Here is a 23722-nt window from a genome sequence, read left to right as displayed (position 1 = left end):
TGCAGGGCAGCTCTCTGGGTGCTCAGCACCCCCAAAGCTCTGATCCTAGAATCGCCCCGGCTGCACACAACTCCAAAAAAGGAACCGCAGCTGAGTTGCAAACCTGTACAGGAGGTAGCAGGTAAAAAAGGAACCAGACCAGGTTAAAGAGTGCAGTTTGTATCGGTGTCAGTAGACGGTGGAAAAAGAGTGTTATGGAATGTGTTCAGTGATACAAATTCCATGACAAAGTATGCAACAATAAGTCCTTAACTAGCAGACATCATTCTCTGCTGATGCCTTTTGGATTTTTTCTGGTTACAGACATCTGTAATGGCAGCAGACTGCCTGATCACCATGCGGTGGATCACTCTTCCAATTACAGAGACACAAAGTCACTTTCACGACCCAGTGGGCACAGCATGTAGCCAACTAAGACAGAATTATTCACTCTGCATGTACAGTATAGAAATCCTTCAGCAGCAAAACCATAAACAGTGCTAAGCTGACACACACGAACCCAATGATTTGGAAAGAAATTTGTGCAAATATGCAGCAGGCCTGTGCATGTCTATCATTGGTCTTTTCAATGTACTTTAAACTACAAACCACAGTGTTAGAGTTTGTATTGTTGATTGTCATTTATGCTTAGAAATATTTACTTATATATGTTTTATATATATAAGTTTTGTAATTAGTTGTAGATTGGTAGAGGTTTTGATCCTTGATAGTCTGCAAACTTTGTGTGTATTAGACAGCACTCTGGGAGCATGAGAGGTCATACCGTGTCTTATTGTTTTATGGTAGGATTAACGTAGTTGCGTCTGTTCTAGTCTAAGTGCTCTTTGTTTAGATGAACTGCAGAGAGAACTTTAAGAAATGAATATAGCCACTACAGGGACATCAGAACGATGAAAAAACATTACCGTAAACAGTTTATTTTGCGACACCACAAAATGAAACGATAGATGTTTTTATATCGTCATCCGATATATATCGTTATATCGAACAGCCCTACCTACAGTCGTTCCAGTAAGCTGAGCCGATAGACTTTGACTTGAGGTTTTCTTTTTTGTTTTTTTTGGTGTCAGTTTAACAACATGGGCAGTTATAGTTGCTGAACTTGCCCCTGCATTTACATAACTTGAGGAATGTGCTACAACTGCAAGTTAACTTAATTCTGACAGTGCTGCAAATGGGTTTTAACATAATTCAAATCCCCCTCAGTGACCCGGTTTAAGTGTGTATAGCTTTAAAACCTCAAATGTAACAGTTGAAGACTACAGGGGGATCAGTTTGTAAAGGTGTAGTGATGCTTCTCTAAAACAATCTAATGTGGTGGTTTACACACAGGTCAGTGGTTCAGTTTCAGCCAGAGACACAAATCCACTTTCAGGTTTCTTCAGGAAGGTTATCCAGGGTTAAACTATACCAAATAAAAACATGTGGCGCTGCCTGCTGTGGTGACCCCTTGTCACAAGGGGAGCAACATTTGTTTTGTCACTTCATAACAGCCCCTTTTGTGTTTTTGGTCTACTACAGAATTCTACATTAAAGCATCTGCTTAAGGAGCTGATTTTGTCTAAATTCAGAGAAGCTTATTTATTTGACTCAGTGCAGCATCTCAGACAGCTCGCTGATTTTTGGCTTGTAACACAAGGAAAATGTCCAGGATGTGCCAGCAGAGAAAAGTGACTTCCAGTCTTTTTAATCTTCTCACCTGCCAGCAGCAATCTGACTGAGCTTTGATAGGTGTGAGCAATGTGTCGAACACTTGGGTTGTACCATCTGTCACCTGTCTGGCTGCACAAAGAGCACTCTTTGACTGCTGAGCATATATGTATATGCAACATTCATAATGCACATAACCAGACATCAACCTCTGTTTCCACACTTTAACAAGCAAAGTACTTAAGAGCACTCCACCGAGCAGTGATGGAATGGTTACAAAAACAGTCGTGAAATTGTTATTGTGCAGCTCCTGATTTGGGTTTCAATTATAAATCAGTATATTTGAGTGTAGTTTTAAGTGAATCCCGCTCAACATCAGTTCTGAGATGATGCTCAAGTTCTGCTCATAGATTTCTTTTCACTGTATGTTTCTCTTCAGCTCGTCAGCTGACTGTCCAGATGATGCAGAATCCACAGATCCTGGCTGCGCTGCAAGAGAGGCTGGATGGTTTGAATGGCTCACCATCAGGGTACATGGAGAGGTGAGGGATGGCTCATTTGTCTTGCCTGAGCAGCACACAGGCAGCTCTGAATTGAGAATAATGTACAGACTTTGTTTTTGTTTTTATATTAAGGTTTTTTTGCAAGAGTGGTATTCACTAAATTTTGTTCAGTAGATCCTGCTTTTTTTTTTTTTTTTTTTTTAAGTCTGGCTGTTGGCAACTGTTGCTGTGGGCTTTCCATCAGTTACAGCAATCACTTCCTTGCAAATAGACAATCAAAAACATCCACCTACAATCTACATGCTTCAGCATACTGATGAGTATCTGAAATGGTGACGACACCTTGTTGAGTAGAAATGCAAATGACTTTGAAGTTGAGGTCAACACCAACGGTGCAGTCAAACCAAGCGAGTCATGAGTTGATGAGCATCTACCGGTGTGACACTAGAAATACAACCAGGTTTCAGTGTGAAGCAGGTGGGCTTCTTACATTGAAGTGGGAAGCCTCAGCCCCTGGCGAGGTCAGCTATTATCGTCTCGGATGCGATGAAGGAAGAACGCATGTTGAGTTTCAAACATCACTTTGTAAGGACAGCTGGTTTTAAATTGGGTATGCTGAGGCACATAAAGGTGAGATGTATGGTAATAGGAAAACCCATTTAATGTGTTACAGACCACTTCCAGACTGTAGGCAGTGAAACATTAAACAGAAGTTCAAACAAGACAAAATTGTCTGTTCGTTTTAAAATGCAAAATGCAAAGTCTAGCTCTGCTTTCTCAGTGTAAGTGGCTGTGAGCACCTGGTGTCCTTCATAAAACGGCATACCAGAGAGCCTTTAAAATAAATGCATACAATGATGTTGTGGAAAAAGGACAGTGGGGCACTGCATTTCAGGGCATAGTACTGGCATCAGTTGTAAATAATGAGGGCTGCTTTAGTGGGCGAATAGCTGCACAAAGACTTTATTTTGTGTAGTCACTTGAGTTAACATGGATCAATTTGTTGCATGAGTCCAGGAAATGTAATCGCAGCTGACGTGAGTCATAGTTAAAACGAAAATAATCCAAGTGGAGGAGATACTTTTAACAAAAACCACACTGAAGGATGCTTGCTGAAACGGCGACAGTTCAGTCAGTGGTTGGGGCTTCTGAGATGCTAGGTTGTGAGCATCGCTGAGCATCTTGGCTACAGGGCTGAGCCACCCACTGCTCCTCTCTTCAGCAAAACCATCAGCAAGCAGCTCTTTAATCAACATGTCAAGTGTTTGGCAGTCACCACCAAACTCACCGGTTGCATCCCAGCACTTGGGACTCAAACACGCATTCCCCTGCCAGGCTAGTGCAGGCGTCTCTAATTTACCACACTGCAGAGAAACTTGACTGGGTGCAGTTTCTCTGCACTTCTGAGTCTGGTTAACTGATCATTCAACAGATTCTAAAGATATAATTAGGATGTTAAAGTTGCAGGGTGTCCAAATGGGACCGAAGAGATGTGCACCTTCAAAAGCAGAAACATGGGGTCTGATGTGAAAGAACAAGCAGAAAGAGCAGATTTGCATTACAGGAGAATTTATTCCACCATCAGATAAATGCACTATATTGAAAGCTAGCCGAATGGATTCGGTAGCATCCTACAAAATAAGTCTGCGATGAGTTGGAAATGAGAAGCATGGATGTGATGAAATGGTTTCATATTCATTTCAGTTTGCGTTTTAAAAATATAAACTGTCTGTCATTAAAAGCAAACATGGAAGTGACCTTGTAAGACATGAGGAGGAACCCCTCTCTCATCTACAGCAAGACCCAGGCCACAAGTTCCCTAAGTGTCCACCAAGTAAATCTGCAAAAGAAACCGACGCTGGTGTTAAATGAAGCAAATCTGAATAAAAGCAGTTCTCAGCATAGTTTTTTACTGTTTTTTTTTTTTTATAAATGTTTTCTTGGAAGGCCATCCTGACTCACTATGGATCCTCTGGGGAGAGTATGTCTGCACTTTGTTGCCATTCTCTAAAGCTCTCTGCAGATTAACTTTTGAAGAGGGGGCCACTCTTTGCCTCAATCACTTTTCCCCCCCTGTGACTTAAATTTTTTTTTGTAAAGGCTAGAAAACGAATGACAATCAAGTGGATATATATTATATTATATATATACTTACATTTTTTACTTGGAGTTTAAATATTACTTTTCAATAACCAGGATTGTCCTCATGTCTTCTGTTCATGTGTCCTCCCTCAGTTTACCAAAGGTCGTAAAGAGACGTGTCAATGCTCTCAAGAACCTGCAGGTCAAATGTGCCCACATTGAAGCGAAGTTCTACGAGGAAGTACATGAGCTGGAAAGAAAGTATGCTGCCCTCTACCAGCCCCTCTTCGACAAAGTATGTTTTTGGTCTTGTGTATACTTTGTAAAGAAGTCATGGTTTGTCACCACAAAGTAAAACTTACTGCGTATTATGTGTTCCAGCGTGATGCAGCCACTCTTTAGTCACTCACAGTAAGACCAGAAGCCTAATTTTGTATGGCTCTTCCCTTTACAGAGACTTATGACATAAATGACAATTTAAAAACTCTTTTTAGAATGTATTTATTTATTTGTCTTTTTGAAGAACGGTTGAATCACAAATTCTGCTCTTCAGAAGAAACTCTCATAAGCCTACAGGTTGCATATACATTTACCTAAATATTGATTAAATACAAGAATCTGCTGAGCGCTTCCTGAGGGCCAAAGCGCTCGATTTGAACAAGACTTGCAGCTCTCACGTTGTAACTGGACATGAGTAGGTTTAGACCTGCATTGATACTGATATGTTTGACGCTTTCTCCTTGAGCATCATTTGCCTCGAGTGCACACTTTCTTGAATCTGTGAAGCTACATCAGGATTTAGAAGCAGCTCAGGGAACTTAGAGCTTGCATAGAAAACGTATGGCTCTGGTCTGCTGTTTGAGCACACTCCATGTGTGTCAGTGTATCTATAGTAACCATAGCTCTTTCATCATTCTTCCATCTGTGGTGGAGCCAAGAAAGCAGCTTTTCTCAGATATGCTGCAAACCTTTGATAATCTGGGACCAGAATTTTTCTGGGAAATGAAATGAGTTGTTTTCTCAACTATAAAAATAGTTCCTCTTAAATGTTAACTGATAGTCAAGTAAATGCTTTAAGCTGACTTGTGTTGAAAGGTTTGCTTTGTGTTGCATCAGAAGGTGATGAAAGAAAAGGTTGTAAAAAGCCCCTTTATGGATTTGGATCACACTGTTGTACTGCGTGTAACATAAGTGCACGATCCTTCACCTTTGCACTGAGGACTGCTTTCAAGCTGCTGTTCTGTGTGTTTCTGATGTCACTAATGCAGTGTTAAAGGCATCTTTTCCTGTAAATTAACACTGTTTGAAATGACTACTTTGCCATTTGAATCCAGAGATCGCTTGTTCTCATACAACTCACAGAATGCAGGATTTGTTTATTTTGTAAGAACTGATTTGCTGTGGTATAACTTGCAGTATAAAATAAATGCATGTGTAAATTTGTAATTCAGATGGTTCTCTCGTTTCCTCACAGAGAAGTGACATAGTGAAAGCAGCTTATGAGCCCACAGATGAGGAATGTGAATGGAAAGCGGATGAAGAGGAAGAGCTGACAGTACGTAAGCAGGGACAAATGACAAATACACCTGCATGCTTACTGTACAAATACTTGGCTTTCTGCATTTTTCTGCTTGCACATTTCATACGAGGACCAAATTGTCTTCCCAAAGTGACAGCACAGCATCCAGCCATCACTGATTTCAGACATCTGCTTTTCAGAGTAGATTAAATCTGTACTATGGTGCTGCATGTGAAGCTAGGTTTTTTTTGTTTTGTTTTTTTCTTTTAAAAAACATCCCCTTTTGGTCATTACTGTTCAGTGCTGTGTGGTTGTATATGTGGACGGGGCATAAAATGTTTTGGTTTGTTTATTCACCAAACGCACATACAAATATTTAGAAGAAAACCTCTTTTAACCAGGATGAGATGAAGGAGAAGGCCAAGTTGGAGGAAGAGAAGAAGGATGAGGAAAAAGAAGACCCCAAAGGCATTCCTGAATTCTGGTTAACGGTTTTCAAAAATGTGGATCTGCTCAGTGACATGCTGCAGGTATGTTTACACACACAGAAAATGGGTCACAGACAGCGACTACTTCTCTAATTCAATAATCGGGGTTTGCTTCCACCTCCTGGCCAATATCTGTATAGGCTGGCTCGTGTGGTTTTCTGTGTTTGCTTCTAAACCACTTCTTCCCTCCCCTCAGGAACATGATGAACCTATCCTTAAACATTTACAAGACATTAAAGTAAAATTCTCAGATCCAGGACAGCCAATGGTAAGTGTGCTTCTCATACTTTAAATGGCTAAAACCAGTCTGACTGTTTGCTCATCAGCCTCTTGTGTTCACCAGAGCTTCACATTAGAGTTCCAGTTTGAGCCAAACGACTTCTTCACAAACACAGTGTTGACAAAAACCTACAAGATGAGGTCAGAGCCCGATGAGAACGACCCCTTCTCCTTCGATGGGCCAGAGATCATGAGCTGCACGGGGTGAGTGTCGGCGATTCTTTTTTCTCTTTTCAGGTTTTTGTTTTCTAAGCAACTTTTGATGCACATAATGAAATGCTGCCAAAGAGGTTATCATTTCTTCAGTTTTGCACCTCAGCTGTCACAGGCTGATGGAGTGGTGCTGTTGAGTGGGCAACGTGGCAGCTTGTGAACTGACATAGGACTTTGAAAGTCATACCATAGGTGCACCTACCAAATATCTGAGATGAGTCTGAACTCTGTGACCTCGAGGTCACAATTTATAAATCAAATGTATACCAAACTCGTATTAACTAGGAGGTTGTGGGTGAGCACTGGTGGCCACCAGTATTGCTCTCCAACCAGAGAGGCAGAGGATAATTGAAAGTCCTTACTGGATAATTCGTACATCCCAGATGTTTTTTAGATTTGACACTTCAAATGCTGCCTCCTGACCTTGTTTCCATTGCTCCTTGTTTTTGACAACAGCTGCACGATTGAATGGACAAAGGGCAAGAACGTCACATTGAAAACAATCAAAAAGAAACAAAAGCACAAGGGCCGTGGCACGGTCAGGACGGTCACCAAAACGGTCCCCAACGACTCCTTTTTCAACTTCTTCACCCCACCAGAGGGTAAGAGTGACATGGCAGAGAAGTTGACCGTTGCTATACGGAGTTTGCTCCAGTCTGAGTTTGTTTGCATTGTTTCATTTTGATCTGTGCTTTCTTTGCAGTCCCAGAAAACGGCGAGTTGGTAAGTTGGTGCTTTTACACACTGTTTCACCTGGGATGTCTTTTGATATTAACTTGAGCTTCTTTATATGAGACATACACTTCCATTAACCTCAAACATCATGTAGTGACTTAAAAACATGATTTGGTGACCCAGATAAGTAACTACAGTCAAAGTTGCCAGAGGGGCTGGTCTGTGAATCTTAATATTGAGTAATACTACAAGCAAAGCCACTACAGTTTGGCAACAAACTGTTTTCTCAACTTTTGATTTTGACAAAATTCAAATTTGATCACAAACTAACTCCAGCTGCATCTTGGCACATCTTAAAGGCAAACCTTAGTGCCTGACAGGCCAGAGGATTTGTAATCAGTTTTGTACCCATTCTTCCCTCCAAGGAGGAAACGCACTTCAGATGCCATTTGTATAGAAATGCTGAATCAGGGGCAGCTCTAGTTGCTTTCTCACTTTGTTCAGGAAATGCATGAATAAACTGTCTGATTTCAGGATGAGGATTCGGAAGCCATTCTGGCTGCTGACTTTGAAATTGGCCACTTCATCCGCGAACGTATCGTACCCCGAGCGGTGCTGTATTTCACAGGAGAGGCCATAGAGGATGATGACGATGATGTGAGTGTGGGCATTTGATATCTTGGGTGGGGTTACAAAGTGATTGAGTTGTAAGAATTAATTCAACTTAGATAAGCATTTTAATTTGGCATGATCCTGGCTCTTAACAAATGTTTTTCTTTTACAGTATGATGAAGAGGGAGAGGAGGCAGATGATGAGGTAAAACCACCAAAAAACTACCACAGGCCACTAAAGCTTACATTTTGGAAGTTGTAGACTGAAGTTGCCCTGTGCTGTGTGTTCAGGAAGGTGAAGAGGAGGCTGACGAGGAGAACGACCCCGACTATGATCCCAAGGTGAGAGAACATGTCTGTAAAGATCTCTGGTGCTGTGAGAAAAGACCTTACTCAGCAGTTCTCAACTTTGATGGCTCAGGATTTTCTTACTTAAGGCGATGGATAGCTTCACGAGTCACTGCGTTCAGAATCTTTCTGCATAATTTTCTGTCACCTGAGGATCCTGAGCTGCAGGTGGAGAACAGCTGATTTCAACATACAGAATACATACTGTCAACAAATTCATCTCATTTTACACCAGCTTTGGTTTGCTTCAGCTTCTGTTCTGTTGTGACCTTGGTTTGGTTCTCTGGTTAAGACAGAAAATGCATCCAGTTGATATTTTGTCTTTTCAGCGCTCCATTTTCCGTTTGACTTTTACAAGTTGTTGAAATTTGAATGCTGCATGTTGTTGTTGTTAAAGCTAAAGTAACACAGATACAGTATGCCAGAAACAAAAGGACACAAGGAAAAAAAAAAAGTCCTTCAAGTTTGTACAGAATTTTAGCCAATAGGCTTTCTGCCACATTTGGACACGATTTTACCTCATTTTATGGTAACTGCCCAGAAACGTATCAAAATCTATCTGCCAGTAAGCAATTTATCTTCATTCATTTATCTTTACTTCATCACCTAATGAACAAATTCATCTGGAAACCACGTCAATCTTAGTCTAAACCAGGGGTCGGCAACCCTAGGCACGGCACGCGAAGGGTTTACTGATGGCACGACCATAGCTGGACTGGCCAGATTTTTATTTTGTTTTTTGCAATGGTGTAAACAATGAAAGGTGGTGGATGCTGGCCGGTGTGTAAAAATAACTCAGTAGTTTGGTGGTGGCATCGCGGAGCTTCCACAGGTTCAGTAACATTAGCAAGTGGTGGAGGCCAGCAGGTGGATGAGGGAAGGAGAGGCAGGAGGAGGAGAGACCCGAGGCGGCCGCCGGTCCGAGTGTCAGGTGAACTGAAATTATGACCTGCAGTCTCTCTGGGTCAGATATGAACCAAGTTTAGGTGGAGTTTATTTTTGTTGTGCTGACTTTTTACAGTCACTTACAATAACTCGTACTGCTACTAGCTAGCATGACAGAGTTTCTATACGGCTGGGTGGGTGCTATGATGTTACTGATAGTGAACTTTATTCATAAGGTTAGTAGAGTTGCCAACGGCTCCTTAAAAATGGGATGGTCCCTCATTCAGAGAAATTATTACACGTTTCGTGTTGAGCTGAGAAGAGACTCAGTTTGTCCTGGACTTCAGCTACAATGAAAAAGACACAAAGCTGGAGTTATTCTGTCGTTACGCTTCAGCTGCTTCTTCTCTCATTCTCTCCCTCTCTCTCCTGTTGCTACTTTAATCATGAAACTGATCAATGATCAACTGATCAATGATCAACGATCAACTGATCGGCTTTTCTCTCTCGTTTGTTTATCGCCCACTTTGCGCCAGAAAGAGGAAACCAGCGGATGTCGCGCTAAACAACAGCAGCACGTTTAAGCTTGATCAGCTGTTGTTAGAATTTAATATTACTTTCTAGTATCAGCTGATGTCGGTTTGGTTATCTGGTGAGAGGGAAACATGAAGATGAAACCAGGAGATGTCCTTACTGGATCATCAGAGCTGTGATGGAGAAACAGGTTTACCTTTTAGGTGACATGGATGAGTTGAAGTTATGAACTGTTTCTGAGAGACAAATAACCCCAGGATCCTTTTCTATGTAGCTGACAGCTGGTAACTGTGCAGGGGCGGGTCTAGCAAAGTTTTGCCAGGGGGCCAGGTAGGGCATTAACAGGGAAGGGGGGCACAAAGAAATACTTTTTCTTATTCTCATTTAAAATGTCTAGCTTTTATTAAATAATTATCTGAATCTTACAACCAAAGTGTTTATCTGACGTAAAATGTATAGAAATCATACATATACCAACGAGAGCGTACATCACTGTCACAGCAGCGTTTGTTTTCATTCAAAGGCTTTATGGCTTTAATACCTGGTGGGCCGGTCTTTAGTCAAGCCTGGGCTGTGTTTTTGTCCCAGTCCAGCTCTGAGCACGACACGCAGTGAGTTAATCTGAGAAGGTGCATCAAAAAAAATAAATGGCTGGGCCAGCGATGCGCATCGCAAATTAGCTCACATACACACATTAGTTGTGTCGCTTCTTAATGATGGTATCTTAGCTAACAACCCCAACTACCAGATTCAACTTGTAATTGGCTAAAAATAACTTAGCCTACTGGTGAGAGGGACGTTGTTAGCTTTCCACATTCCGACACTTCAAAAGCTTCAGGAGCTGTCTGCTGGACCAATGTTTTCTTTTCTGATCAAACCAGAAATCTTTAATGAGCAGCTGGATTTGTCTCACATGAACTGGCTGAGGTAATGCCAGTTAATGCAACATCGAAGCAGCTGGAATCCACAGCTGTGTGTGTTCATGGAGCTGCATGTTCACCTGCTGGACATCACTACCTGACAAGCTTAACTGTCTTCAGAACGTTGCAGACGCCTTATTGACAGTATTGGGCTCTACATGTCTGTGTGAGCAGATTTTCTCTCACATGAGTGTGCTCAGGTAGCTGTCCGCTCTACACCCAGAGACCTGTGTCTGAGTGGGAGACCAGAGATCAGATTAACATGTGTGTCTCTGTATTAACAAACATGCCATATTGGCTCAGTTTATTTTTCTTATTGTTGTGAGGAGACCATAAATAGCGTTTGTATTTTCTGTTGTACAGTTCATTTGCTGTTATGGATAAAAAGTCTTTTTTTGTTTTTATTGTGTAACTTCATAGAGTGTTATTAAATTTATTCTTAATGCAATCATATGGCACACTGACTTCTGAGGAATTTTTAAATGGCAGAAAGGTTGCCGACCCCTGGTCTAAACCTTAGACTGGATATAAAACATTAATTTAAGTCACAAATGACTGCAATATTAAAGTCATAAATCAAGTTAAAGTAGGTGCTTTTCCCCCCTCCTCACCCTGTAGACACAATCAGACATCCCCCCCTCACCCAGAGCTGCCGATGCTGCCTACGTCCCCAGGATTCCAAATTTACTGTAACCTGAACACACCAGCTGTGTTTATTGTGACAGTCCAATTATTACTATGTGTCTTTACTACATTATGGTTACTCAGCAGGTTACTCAATGAGCTAGACCACTTTGTAAAGTATTGTGACTGAGAGCCAGGGGTCCTTCATCACCTGTCAGGAAACATTCACTGCATTAGAAATAAACTTGAAAATGCATGGAATGTAAAGACTACATTATACAGTATTTATCAGTTTAACATTGCTTGAACCACCCGTCATGGTCAGCAGCTTTTAATGGGCCAGAAATTCTGTGCCCATCTTTAACCATTTGAATAGGAGTGGGCATGCACACACCAAATGAAGTGCAAATCTGATGAGATTTGGCCTAGTCCCCCCGAGACACAAAATAACAGGTTGTCTCCTGCGGGGCTCTTTGTTCACTGAGATTCTCTGCATCCTTCTTGATGAAGGTAATGCAGCTGGAAAAAACTGAGTAAACAAAAGCACTGGAAACGGCAGCAAGATGCATGAACGTCTGTGATCAATGGACTCAAAGTGTCCTTTTGTAGGTAGTCATATTTGTAAGGTTGGGTTTTTGAGGGGTTGCCTGCATGACCTTGCGTGTTGACTCATTTGGCCTGAGACTAGTAACTTTGAATTACACCAAACTGAAGAAGCTGAGTTTGACACCACAGCATGTAAACAAGCATGAGCTCTGCTGCTGCTTTGCTCAACTAAAACATCTGACATTCTGTATTCTGCGAGTTTGGCTTTTTCTTTTTTTTCCTCCTATTCATTGATGTGTCTTCATCACCTGTCACTTTGGCATATTTTGTCAGCTACTCTTTAAATTTTTCCTCACTAGGTTTAAGTGGTGACTGTAGAAAAATAACCCTATCCTGGTAGGTACAGCTCATTAATTGTCAGCTTTTCCACCCTCCACCCCCACCACCCTCCACCCCCACACCTTTTGATTTTGGGTTATGGCTTTTCCATCTTTGTCTCTCTCCACCCTTCCTCGGCTGCTGTGTTAACACTATCCTGACTTACTAACTCACTGGTTTGGCTTTTTTCTTTTTTCTTTCATGAAGTTTAACCCATAATAGAGCTCTGCATTTGCACCTGTATCATTTCTGTATGTTGAAGCGAGCCCAACCTTCTTTGTTTTGTCCCCACCATGTTGAACTCTTCCCATGCACAAACACAGGCTAGTTCATCAGGGTGATGATTTGTTTGGCAAAAATGTCCTTTTTGTTTATGTGTTGTTAAATATGTTATTTAAATGTCATTGGTCTGTTCGTCCATGAACGTCCTTTGTTTTCCTTCATGACCTCTGTTCATCTACATGCCCCCAATACAGGCATGTCTTTTTGTCTGGTTAAATGGCTCTCAAATGTCCCCAAAAGTGCTTTTAATTCTAAAGGGCCTGTTACGATCCATTAGAAGCTGGAGTTCTGGTAGTATATGGAGAAAGAAGCTCAGATGCTGCAGCAGTGGTGTTGGTTACAGACAGGGCATTCGTTTTTTGAATGCGTACTTTGAGTCGCTCATTAAAAGCCACATGTGTTGAACGGTGGCAGCAACGACCTCACTCTGTAGTAATGTGTGTGGCATCAGGCCATGAAGAGCAGCCTTGAACAGCTGCAGCGTGCCATCATCACCTCTGCAAGTGTGTAATGTCCAAGGACGTCCCACCCTGAGTGTGCCGGGGGCTTAATTATCCTCTGTGTGGTTTTAAACCTTAATTTGCCCCAGTGTTTCATTTATTTGGCAGCTAATTGATTTGATCGGAAGTCCCTGAGTTTCTGTTTAAAGTGTCAACATTTGTTATTTTGAAAGGGCTAATGGAAAATGGGCTCCTATGGCAGATGTTTGGGTCTCTCCCAAGTTTGTACTGTGGATACGGAGTCCCATTATTCAACTTTGCTGGTTTAAAAAAAAAATCCCCCAGCCATTGTTAATTTAATTAACCAGCGGAGATTTTGAAGCTAAATTTTCAGTCACTGAATCTCTGGCAGTTAGCTGGTTGGATGTTGGTATATCAGCCTCTAATCAACAAGTTACACAGAAATGTCTGATTTCTTTTTTTTGTTTTAGTGAACAATCCTTCTCATTATTTTGTCCTCCACAGGACTCATTATGAGATTATCTCACACAGTGATGGAGGCCTCGAAACTCCAGTATTTGTCTGCATTTGTTGAAGATTACTGAGCGAGTTTCTTTCCTCACCATAAGTCAAACTGAGGACAGCAGATTGTTCTGTTGACACACCCCATCAAGAAGATCCACCAGCTCGTCTTAAAATGAGATCTATCATGTCGTTAATGTTTCAGAGAGATCTGCAAGTTGTCATTTCCTAAGGCACCAAGATGCATTTCGGCGTTCTCAAACGGCAACATTTAAGTCTCAGAAAAATGAGCAAACTGTTTATCTCATGAGGAATTACCTTTACCTGTCATTCCTGGTTGCTCAGAATGCATCAAGTAGACGAGTAGAAATGTGTTTACTGGATGAATGTGCTGATAAATGGAACAGAATAATCCTTTAATCCTTTGGCACAGCTGACAATAAGAGAATCAAAGTGTATTCTATGATGTTGGAAACCCTTCACACTGATTTCTGAAGTGCTTAGTAACATGCGAGTGCTGAAAGATGGTTAATGTCTGAGGGTGCTTTAAGAGTTGCATAAGATTGACATGCTCCTGGTAGATGCCAACTAATGTGCGTTAAAGCAGGAACCGTAATATTGCTGAAACTAGCATGTTAGGCTGGCATGTTGGGGATGCTGGCAGCTGATGGTTTTTGTGCACTAGAGGCTGGTGGGTGGGGAAGTGGTCCTTACTCAGACATGAGCGCACAGCCCCCTGAAGTTTCCCAGTCACGACTGCAGTAAAGTAAAAATGACAGGAACCTCCTAGCTGTGTAAAAGAAACTTGCAATACCTACAGCTCGCTCAGGGCACTATAAAACTCCAAGCCATCCACATCGGGCTTTATTTTATCCATTTAAGCACTTTATCTCCCTCACACCTGTGGTCAGCTTAGCTTTCATCATGAGCGCTCTTACACTTACACTCTAGAAGAAAAACTTGAAATGGCCATCTAAGGTTTGTCACCATTTTGCCTCATGCTGATACAAAGACATATGGGGAAAGATTTATATGAAGCACTTAAAGGTCACAAGTTGCATATGATAATTAGAAAAAAATGTTAGCTTAGCAGAGCCAGCCTACTGCTAAGCGAACCCGCTGCTGGAGCTTCCCACGGGAGTGCACTCGATCCTCTGAAAGTCATGTCACTTTCAAATGGTCTCACCAGCACCCTAAAGAATCCCTGGCCTGATGTTTATTTGCATCAATACTGTTTAACGAAAAGTATTTTCATACTGCTGTCTGTCTAATGTGAATGTGTCAGTCATCACATCCTTGTCATTTCTGTTGCATTTAAAAATAGCTGAGGTGAGAAGTTTGAGTTTGTAGCTGCTTGAGTGGTGGAGTGGCGTGACTGCGTACGTGCCGTTTGAATGAGTCTGTATGGAGCGGCCTTCATCTTAACACCCACCATCCTGTTTCTTACAGAAGGATGCAGCCCCCCCAGCTGAGTGCAAGCAGCAGTGAAGCCTGACCCGGCTGCCTCGAGGATCAACTGCACTGTAACAGCTTCTCAAAAGAAGAAATATATAAATAAAAAAAATAAAAAAATAGTTACTTACCGCCTTATAATGTTTTGTATTTTTCTTGGTAGAGAACTTGGAGAAAAAAAGGTTTCAAGATTTTTGTTACAAAAACTCATGGTAATATACTGGGAGCAGTGTGGCTCGATATACATAGTATTTTACTAGACCTGTTTTCCCCTCTCTTCCTTCTCTGTACAATAGTTAGACTGCAGGAAGATAACCTCCCTCAAAAAGCATGAACTTGTTTCTTCACTGCTAAACTAGTTTGGGTTCTTGTGAAGTCTTTTGTTGTATTTGCTCTTAGACAACAGCTGTGGTTTAGACTGGCATTGCGGCGACACCAATCTATATATCCTCTCCTCCAAGCTAAATTCCAGGTTGTCCCAGTGATTTATTTTAGCTTTTGTTTTCTAAACTCTTAGCGGGGACTTGAGCACTTAAGAGAACTCACAAAGCACTGTAGCATTTCCAGACAGGACGGATGTGTTAGCTGCACCTGAGTGTCCAGTCCAGTTTATTCTGTGGGATCCACAGTTGCCACCCCCTCACCTGACTTCTTTTTTCCCACTCCCCCACAACTTCTTTGGGAATTCCTGTGCCACCTGTGCTCCACTGCTTTCCGCTTAAACATTCCGGTAAACGGACTGGCTGGCCCCATTAGTGAACCTCTTAAAGAGTCTGCCATTCTTCCTCCGGACGGACTGTTAAAATGATATCAAAACTGACGTTTGCAGTGACTTCTTCGCTCCTGTGGCTCTCTACAGCCGACTCTCGAACATTCCTTATCTTAAGAAAACTCTGGAAGGTGGGGTGAGACGGTTTGTCAGGATGGCGTAGTAACCTCACGCTTCAGGCTCCTCGAAGGCTCGCAGTAGTGTGGCTGTCGTCTTTTTCTATAGCACTTTGTTACTTGTGTGGTGTACCAGTGGTGTCCTGTCCAATTATTCAATGTGAGCAGCCCTTTGACTCCTCCCACCCCATACCTGAGGGGATGTGAGAGGGGGTGCTGCTGTAGCCCCGCTCTGCAGAGTTCAAGTTGTGCTATTTGGTTTAAAGTGCATTACCGTTGTTGTCGAGGGAGGCACACTAGTCCCATTCAGGGAAGCTTTATAGGAACAGTATTGGGCAGATGTAGCACAGTGGATGACAAGGGGAGGGGGTGGAGTGTCAAGATTGGGCTCACACCTCACTTTTTCCCTCTTCGGTTTGTTTACCCCCATCATGTAACCAATTCATGTCTCATGTGAACCTGAGCCCAGTAGCTGAGGTCACGGTTCATTTTTATCACTGTGAAAGAAATGGGGGAGTGTGATAAGGCCATTGTGTTGGCTCATGACCCACCACCCAAACCTGCTTCCTTTGTTACCCAGAATGCCTTGGAAAAGGTTGTCGGAGCAATACTTAAAGCCAGGAGAGGAACTGAAATGTAACAGCAGCCTTGCTCCCCCCAGTCCTTTAGCGTCCCCCCACCCCACCCCCCCCTCCTTCTCTCCCCTCGGTTGTGAGAACAGCCATCTGTTGGTTGTCATTGGGGCATCATCATGTCCACTGTGGAGATCCAGGGTACTTGGCATTTTGCAGGGAGTGTCCAGATCATGTTCATTGGAAATGGACTGACTGGATTTCTGTGGGGGCGTCCTTCTGAGCAGCTGTTGTCAAGGCAAAATGCTATGCTACAAAATACTAATGTACTCAATAACTGTACGTGTATGTTCATGAATAAATTGGTTAAACATGTATGTGATGGCTGGCTTTTTTTTCCTCTCTCCTCCCCATCAAGTTTTTGTTTGTAGAATATTTCAATCTGTCATTCACATCAACACAATGCTTTGCTTGTTATCACCCGGAAACTACAGCATGGTTATTAGGTTGCCATCAAAGTATATTTGCATGCCCTGACACTTATTTTTAAACTTGTAGTCGTGCATCATAAAATATCACAAATGGTCCTGACAAAGTGTTGTGTTTAAAATAAGCGTTCCAATTTAAACTGTCTTATGCACGTGAGTCGGCTTCATTTACTGCCTTGAATATACCTGTTCTTTGGGAAAGTGACTTGTATTTCCTTCATTTATCCTGTTAAAGTCTCATTGACATGAAAAAATGTCTTTTGTCAAAACAGATTTGGCCAAGAGTGTCAGAAATTCTGAATAACAAATATCACAGCAGTTTTATAAATGTCATTTAAGGGACCAAAAAAGAACTGGACTGGTTATAATGAAGCCATCATACTTGAAAAGCAGGTGATTTCTTTGTGTTATAAATAACCCACTCATTATGATTACCGACAAAACACACTGAATAAAAAAACACAAGCCCCAGAAATTACTTTTCAAACTACACTGGGAATGTGGCCTATGAAGTGCTTGTTCCAGCAGATGGCGCAGTTGTGCAACATTTGAAACCATGTCCCCGGGGAGTGTGGTTTGTAATAGAAACTGAACATGAGCACACAGAACCCCACACAAGAACCAAAAGGTCAATTGAATGGAGAGTGAAGGGCAGCAGTAGTGATGCAAATGAAAACTGAGTGCATGTAAAGCAGGCTGCAGGTGCTTACTGTCACTGCGATTCACTTGGAGGACAGTGAATCTGAATGACTGACTACAATAATTTGCCTGCGTTTCAGTCTAGGCGGTGTTACAGTGTTTATGCATGAAGGCGAAATCTCAGCTCTGCGCAGTGCAACTTAAAGCACCTCTGATGCGTCTGCACATACTGGCAGACTTTCAATCTCTTCTTCCATGCTAAACTGAAAATACTGACGTTATCAGTACTCTGCTTTGTGCTCATCCCAGGAGGCTGGATGTTACTCAGGGGGGCGGTGCACCTCTTCAGACCCCTCCCGCCCCCAACCCACTTCTCTCTCTCTCCCACACACATATACACACACACAACACACAAACACCGCAAGCAGACAGGCAGGCTGGCAGCCTTCTCACTACAGCCAGCGCTTCTTGGAGCCGCAGTCACAAGCAGCATCCCATGCCTTTCACCTGCTTGGGAGTAAAACACGCGTCCAGTCCGTGAAGCAGCCACGAAGGGCAGGAGCACCGAGGCGTCCGGGTAAACATGCTGGAAAACGGGAGGAAAGTGTTCAAGGAGGGTCTGCTGGAGAAACGGAGCGACGGGCTGCTGCAGCTCTGGAAGAAGAAACACTGCGTCCTGACCGAGGACGGCGTGCTGCTGCTGCCGCCCAAGCAACACGACCACCAGCAGCATCACGGCGGCGGCGGGGACGCGGGCAAAGTCAAGGAGCTCCACTTCGCCAACATGAAGACGGTGGACTGCGTGGAGCGGAAGGGTAAATACGTGTACTTCACGGTGGTCATGACGGAGGGGAAGGAGATCGACTTCAGGTGCCCGCAAGACGAGGGCTGGAACGCGGAGATCACTCTGCAGATGGTCCAGTACAAGAACCGGCAGGCGATCCTGGCCGTCAAGTCCACCCGGCAGAAGCAGCAGCTGCTCGTGGTGCAGATGCCCGGACAAAAGACCGTGCGCAGCTCTCCGAACGTAGCGTGACCTGCGGCGAGTCCCGCAGACACTGGTGCACGATTTGCGGTAAGACAGCTACAGGAGAAAGCGGTGGAGGGGGCTCCCCCGGGTCCGCGGACCACCCGGGGGTACCCTTTAAATTAAAAAGCGTTTATCTTCTGGATGTTTGAACCAAGAGCAGGGACGCGTGTTTTACTGTCAGTGGTCCAACTAATCCCACGAAACCAGGATTTATTTTGGTGAAACAAAAAAAAAGTTTAGGAGCCCCCCGCGCGCTTTAGGCCTCCTTGTACCCCCCCCCCCCCTCGTGGAGGCGAATTCGCTCGCAAGAAAAGAGACTTCGACGGCAGGTTTGACATTTTATAAAAGGGTTTCTCACCAAAACCTACCTTTCGCTCTGATAACCGTAAAATGAGATGATGCCCCTGACATAATCACTTACAGTTAAGTAATTCCGACAATTCACTTCATCCATACATAACCGAAAGACTCGTGTGCGATTTAAAATAGTAGTCCATCTGTCTAAATCTAAATTTAAGCTAACTTTAAACTGGTGTAAAGATTCATGCACTAAAGTTTAAGTAAAGCTGAAGTGAAACATCGCGTGCCAAATTACGCGTAGATATGCGCAGACTTTGCAGCCGTCAGGCGTATTCGTGAAGGTGCGCGCGCACATGACGTGAAGCCCACAAAAGCGTCTTAAAGTGTTCTGTAGGAGCAGCTGGACGGAGCACGTGCAGCTTTTGGTCCAGTCAAACACTCAAAGCCAGCCTGAATCAACACAGATGTTTGTTTTTCCCAATTCACGGTGAAAAATAATCCGCATCAATTACAAATATGGCACAAACCCTCTCACTGAAGAGTCATTAGAGTGCATTATCTTTAGTTTAAACCCAAACTGCTGTTAAAACACATTCACTGGTTTTGTAAGAGGAATAGATTTCAAAAGCGATCCTTCCCCCACAGTAAATGTCCATAGATCAGGATTTTGCTGTTCTGTGGTCTTAATTAAGTGCACTGCAGAGGAGGAGACTGAGGACATTATTTGGAGATTATAGCATTTGCTGATGCTAATACTGTTAGACTATGTGACAGCAGAAAAACTCAGCAGAAATATGACTTTTTGTATATTTTGCTATTTGTGTTTATTTCTTTCTTTTCCATGCAAAAGCATAATGATATAAATAATGCATACACGCGCAATAGCCTGACTAACTGATTGCATCTGCAGGTTAACTGGACACTCAGCTGGTGGATGAATCTGAACCCGAGGTGCATCTCTCCCTGCCGCTTCCCCACCGAGCCTCCATTCTCCAGGAGAACCCCTCTTCCATGCAGTGGTTTCCACAGACCTGCGCCTCGCCCTTTTTCAGTACAGAGACTTGTTTCACAAAAGACTCATGGACAAAAAGCATGTGAGAAAAAAAGAGCTGTGTTCTACCATGCGATGGGTTTATCTCTTATTTATTAGAAGTGTATATATATATTTTCTATAAAAATGTTACATTGTTGATAAATGGAAGAGGAAGGAGTGGCTTTGCGGTTCATAGCCTACAAGGCCATTGGAAATAAGCTTGCATATGTATTAGGATGGATATCGTAGGTTAGCCAAACCAGTTCACTATTAGTAGAATGTGTCACTGTCCATTGTTTTATTTTTCAACTGAACCAAAGACTCATTTCAAAACAATTTTTTTTCGCTTGTGCAGTGTTATAACTCACAATACTGAAGATCTGTAGGGAGTCTATAAGCTGATATACCTGCTCAGTATATACAAACATTATTTTCCGCTCTTCATTTGTATAGCAGCAGTATATGGGAGTGTTTTACGGTGTAAATCGATCATAATTTTGTTTTTGTTTTTTTGCTGCATTCATAGATACAGAAGTTGTCTGATATCTTTGCTTTATGTGAGTCTTAAAACTAAAGAAGATGCTAGCTTATCACACTCAGTTGGTTTTCAGTGGTTACAGAGCAGAGCTTAGTAACAGCAGAAGATTATTAGTGCAAAGTAAAGTGGATGTGTGTGAGTTACAACACCAGTTTGCAGAATCTGAGCTGCAATCTGAGACAGGTTCAGTGGTTGTGCTAAATCTTTTCTGGCATGGCTGAAACAGAGAAGGAAAACTTAAAGAAACAGCAGACAGTCCCAACGTTCTCAGAGTTGTGTGGAATCAGAGATTGTAAAGCTTCTGTTTTTGAGTTTTACTGTCCTGTTAGGGGCCAAGCGAGTCTTTGCAGAGAGCTCATGTGGCGTTTAAGTTATATTAAGTTTCTTACCAACTTCTGAAATTTCAGGTTCATAGGAAATCCAAGTCCTTATTACTTGGCGTATTAAGTGACTACATAAGCATGATTGGGTTAACAGTATTACTATAGTATGTCTGTATGAACCCTACCTCCTCCTTCAGGGGTGGGCCGATCTGAACGAAACTTTGCACAGACACTCATACAGAGATTATTGACATTTATACATAAAAAAGACCTATTTTAAATGCCAGGTCTTTTGATTTTCATATTCATAGTCTCCCCAAATGCAATGTTACCGTCTCCACTTGCAATTAGTTTCATGTGTCACGTTAAACCTACTTGGCCCGTGTAAAACTTAATGGTCATCAGAATTTGATTCTTTTAGAAACTTTGTAACTGAAAGAATCAACTAGTAAAAACTAGTAAAGCGCTATACAAATACAGACCATTTACCATTTTACCATTTGTTCAAATCACTGCTAAAGACGGAGAAATTGAAAAAAGTGCTGCAGGTCCAGATTTTGAGTTGTTCACTGTGATACTTACTATCAGTAAGTAATGTATCAACAAGCATTGTAGTTGTACAAATGTTTCTCTAATGTCCATGTTGCACAACAAAATATTATGGCATTTAGACCTGATAGCTTTTGTTTTCCCAGTTAGCTGTATTTTGATAGGAGTTTGTGAATTTAAGCTAGCCAGCCATCCAAGTAAAGCTAAAGCACCGTCATTCGCTGTGCTAACAGACATTTATCATGACCACTGAGATTCTTTCTGTCTCTGTAGCAGCTCTGCCTCTGAGAAATGTTTGTAAAACCACAACACTCGTTTGCAAAGTTTTAATAGGCATGACATACTTTTCATGTGAAAGCAAACAGACCGATAATACTTTGAAACGGTGTGGTACATGGCAACATTTACAGGGACATGCTGGGTAATGGGCTCAGAAATGTCCTTGATTGGTTTTCACGATGGAGGAATATCGTGCTGTCAGGAAACATTTTATCTCACTGTGGCTCATGTCGTTTCCTGTTAGCTGGCAGTTTCCCTCTGCTATCCCCACTTGCCAGCGTATCACCGGCAGACCAGCACATGTCTCCGTGTTGTTGTCATCTCCCACACAGGGTCACAGCTTTGCCCTTTATCTAATGCAACTGGTGTGATGCTTCTCTGACATTCCTTCCTGTTGCCATCATTACACACAGTTATAGCTGTGCCCTTTGTAGCCACTGTTCAATTTCTTATTTCAACGTGAGATCTATTTTCATACCTCGATACAAGATACATTCCATTAAAAAAACAAAAAAGCAAGAAAAAACAAAACCAAACTCAGTCTGTTGTCTCCTGTGCTTTCTTCTCCTGTAGCGGCAGATGAATGTCAGCCCTGCAGGGACTTTTCCGTGACCTGTTTAACTAGCTGCTGCTCTGTCCGTCTCCAGCCTTTCAGTGCTTTACAACCCCTGAACCTCTCACCCCATGTTTCCTGCTCTAAAAGTAGAAACCACAGAGAGAATTGGGTTTCACTGGCAGTTGTCGTTGCTCAGATAAACTGAGCGTGTAATGTCAAAAGCGCACGTGGCTCCAGCTCCTCCTCTGTTCAAAGCAGAGTTAATTTCATTAAACATGGTGCATGTGACAGGCAGCACTCTCTCCAACACAGGAATGCTGGACTACTCTGTGTGAACCATGTCCTTCATTACCTGTTCTACTTAATGTTCTTATCAAACAGAGCAGAGGCTCTAAGGTGAAGGCTAAATATGTTTTTATTTCCTTGATGGTCAGTGCTACAAGCTGTGACAACAGCAGTACAGGCAGAATGGTTGCGTAATTATCAGTAAGTTTGTGACATTAGCCCACTGGTCATACCAGGACAAGTTTGGAACAGCAAAAATACTTAAGTTAAAAGGTTCTGTTGCTTCTGAGCCGAACTTGTACTTTCGTTGTTGTTTTTGGCAATTTACACATTATTCTGAACACCAACTTTGAACAAGAAGAGATAGAAAAGGGTAACAAACTCAGTGTTTGGCACTACTTATGGATACAGTTTTGAAAATACTCAGTTTGCTGAAGGAAAGAATAAAGTTTAACAAGTATCCAGAATGATCTTTCTAGTTAAAGAGATCGCATTGTTCATTTCCATCCAGTAACACATTAATTCCAGAGTTTTACTGCTAACAATAAGTGCATCACAGTCAATGTTTTCTTTTTAACCTAACAAAAGTGGTTAGCTTCTGTGTTCATTTGTAGCTCTGTGTTCAGACTGTCCTACAAAGCAGAGAAAGGATCAACAAGGATACGATTACAGTTCTTGCTGTTGTTGGAGACCGTCCAACATGGCAGCCGGCCCCTCTGAACTAGCCGCGGCAGCTGCTCTTCAAACATTACTTAAGAAGCCTCTGTAGTTCCGTCTTGGCATGTAGGATGAGCGCTAACTCATTCCTCATCATCAGCGGCTCTCTTTGATCTGGAGTATGATGTGGGGGACTTGGTTTTCACGATGGAGGAATATCGTGCCACATATAGGTGCATGTGGCTCCGAGTGATTTAGGAAGAGCATCTAATCCAAACTTGTGGGGTCCCTTCGGGATACTCCGCTGCCATTGTTCCACCACCGGGCTACTCACAGGAAAGGACAATTTACAAAAAAAAAAAAAAGGTTTCTTCTGTATCCAGCCTATTTATCAAGATGCTCACTCAATATCTCCAAACAAGAAGCTGATTCAAAACAAGACTATTTTGGGCGACTGGATTCTGGCTTATCCTTTATATGTCAAGTCCAGAAGTTAAAAGTTGACTGTGATATAAATCGAATCAGTATATCAGTGTCACATTTTAATACCTTCACCAGAGTTCTCTGTATTCTGTATTTTCCTACAGGTATCCCGCACAGACAAATATGGGAATAATGAATAATTTCAGTTGTGAC

The 23722-nt window shown here is 42.4% G+C and overlaps 2 protein-coding genes across 3 annotated transcripts in view; both read left to right on the top strand.

The window, feature by feature from the left end:
• nap1l1 (nucleosome assembly protein 1-like 1) overlaps positions 1-16786 on the top strand; it is a 23289-nt gene extending 6503 nt beyond the window's left edge. The window contains exons 4-16 of one of the 2 annotated variants that reach the window (XM_005941964.3): positions 2090-2192; positions 4389-4530; positions 5710-5790; positions 6156-6284; positions 6439-6510; positions 6586-6725; positions 7191-7336; positions 7438-7457; positions 7944-8066; positions 8194-8226; positions 8313-8363; positions 12238-12274; positions 14950-16786. In XM_005941964.3, the coding sequence (XP_005942026.1) occupies positions 2090-2192; positions 4389-4530; positions 5710-5790; positions 6156-6284; positions 6439-6510; positions 6586-6725; positions 7191-7336; positions 7438-7457; positions 7944-8066; positions 8194-8226; positions 8313-8363; positions 12238-12243 (1046 nt within the window). In that variant the 3' untranslated portion in view covers positions 12244-12274; positions 14950-16786. The remainder of the gene's footprint in view (positions 1-2089; positions 2193-4388; positions 4531-5709; positions 5791-6155; positions 6285-6438; positions 6511-6585; positions 6726-7190; positions 7337-7437; positions 7458-7943; positions 8067-8193; positions 8227-8312; positions 8364-12237; positions 12275-14949) is intronic. The other variant, XM_005941963.3, reaches the window with a different exon arrangement.
• A 968-nt stretch (positions 16787-17754) lies between these two features.
• phlda1 (pleckstrin homology-like domain, family A, member 1) lies at positions 17755-22128 on the top strand. The gene is made up of 2 exons (XM_005941965.3): positions 17755-18611; positions 19777-22128. Exon 1 carries the CDS (start codon positions 18120-18122, stop codon positions 18570-18572), a length of 453 nt encoding a protein of 150 aa, XP_005942027.1. The 5' UTR covers positions 17755-18119; the 3' UTR covers positions 18573-18611; positions 19777-22128.
• The last annotated feature ends 1594 nt before the right edge of the window (positions 22129-23722 follow it).

This window comes from Haplochromis burtoni, unplaced genomic scaffold (assembly GCF_018398535.1).
Source record: "Haplochromis burtoni strain Fernald_Lab_line unplaced genomic scaffold, NCSU_Asbu1 Contig_241, whole genome shotgun sequence".
Classification (NCBI taxonomy): Eukaryota; Metazoa; Chordata; class Actinopteri; order Cichliformes; family Cichlidae; genus Haplochromis; species Haplochromis burtoni.
The sequence above is the reverse complement of the archived record's forward strand: the minus strand, read 5'-3'. Positions and strand labels throughout refer to the sequence as shown.

What these genes read in the sequence shown, in the direction of transcription:
- phlda1 (XM_005941965.3), top strand. Translation starts at nt 18,120, where the DNA reads ATGCTGGAAAACGGGAGGAAAGTGTTCAAGGAGGGTCTGCTGGAGAAA.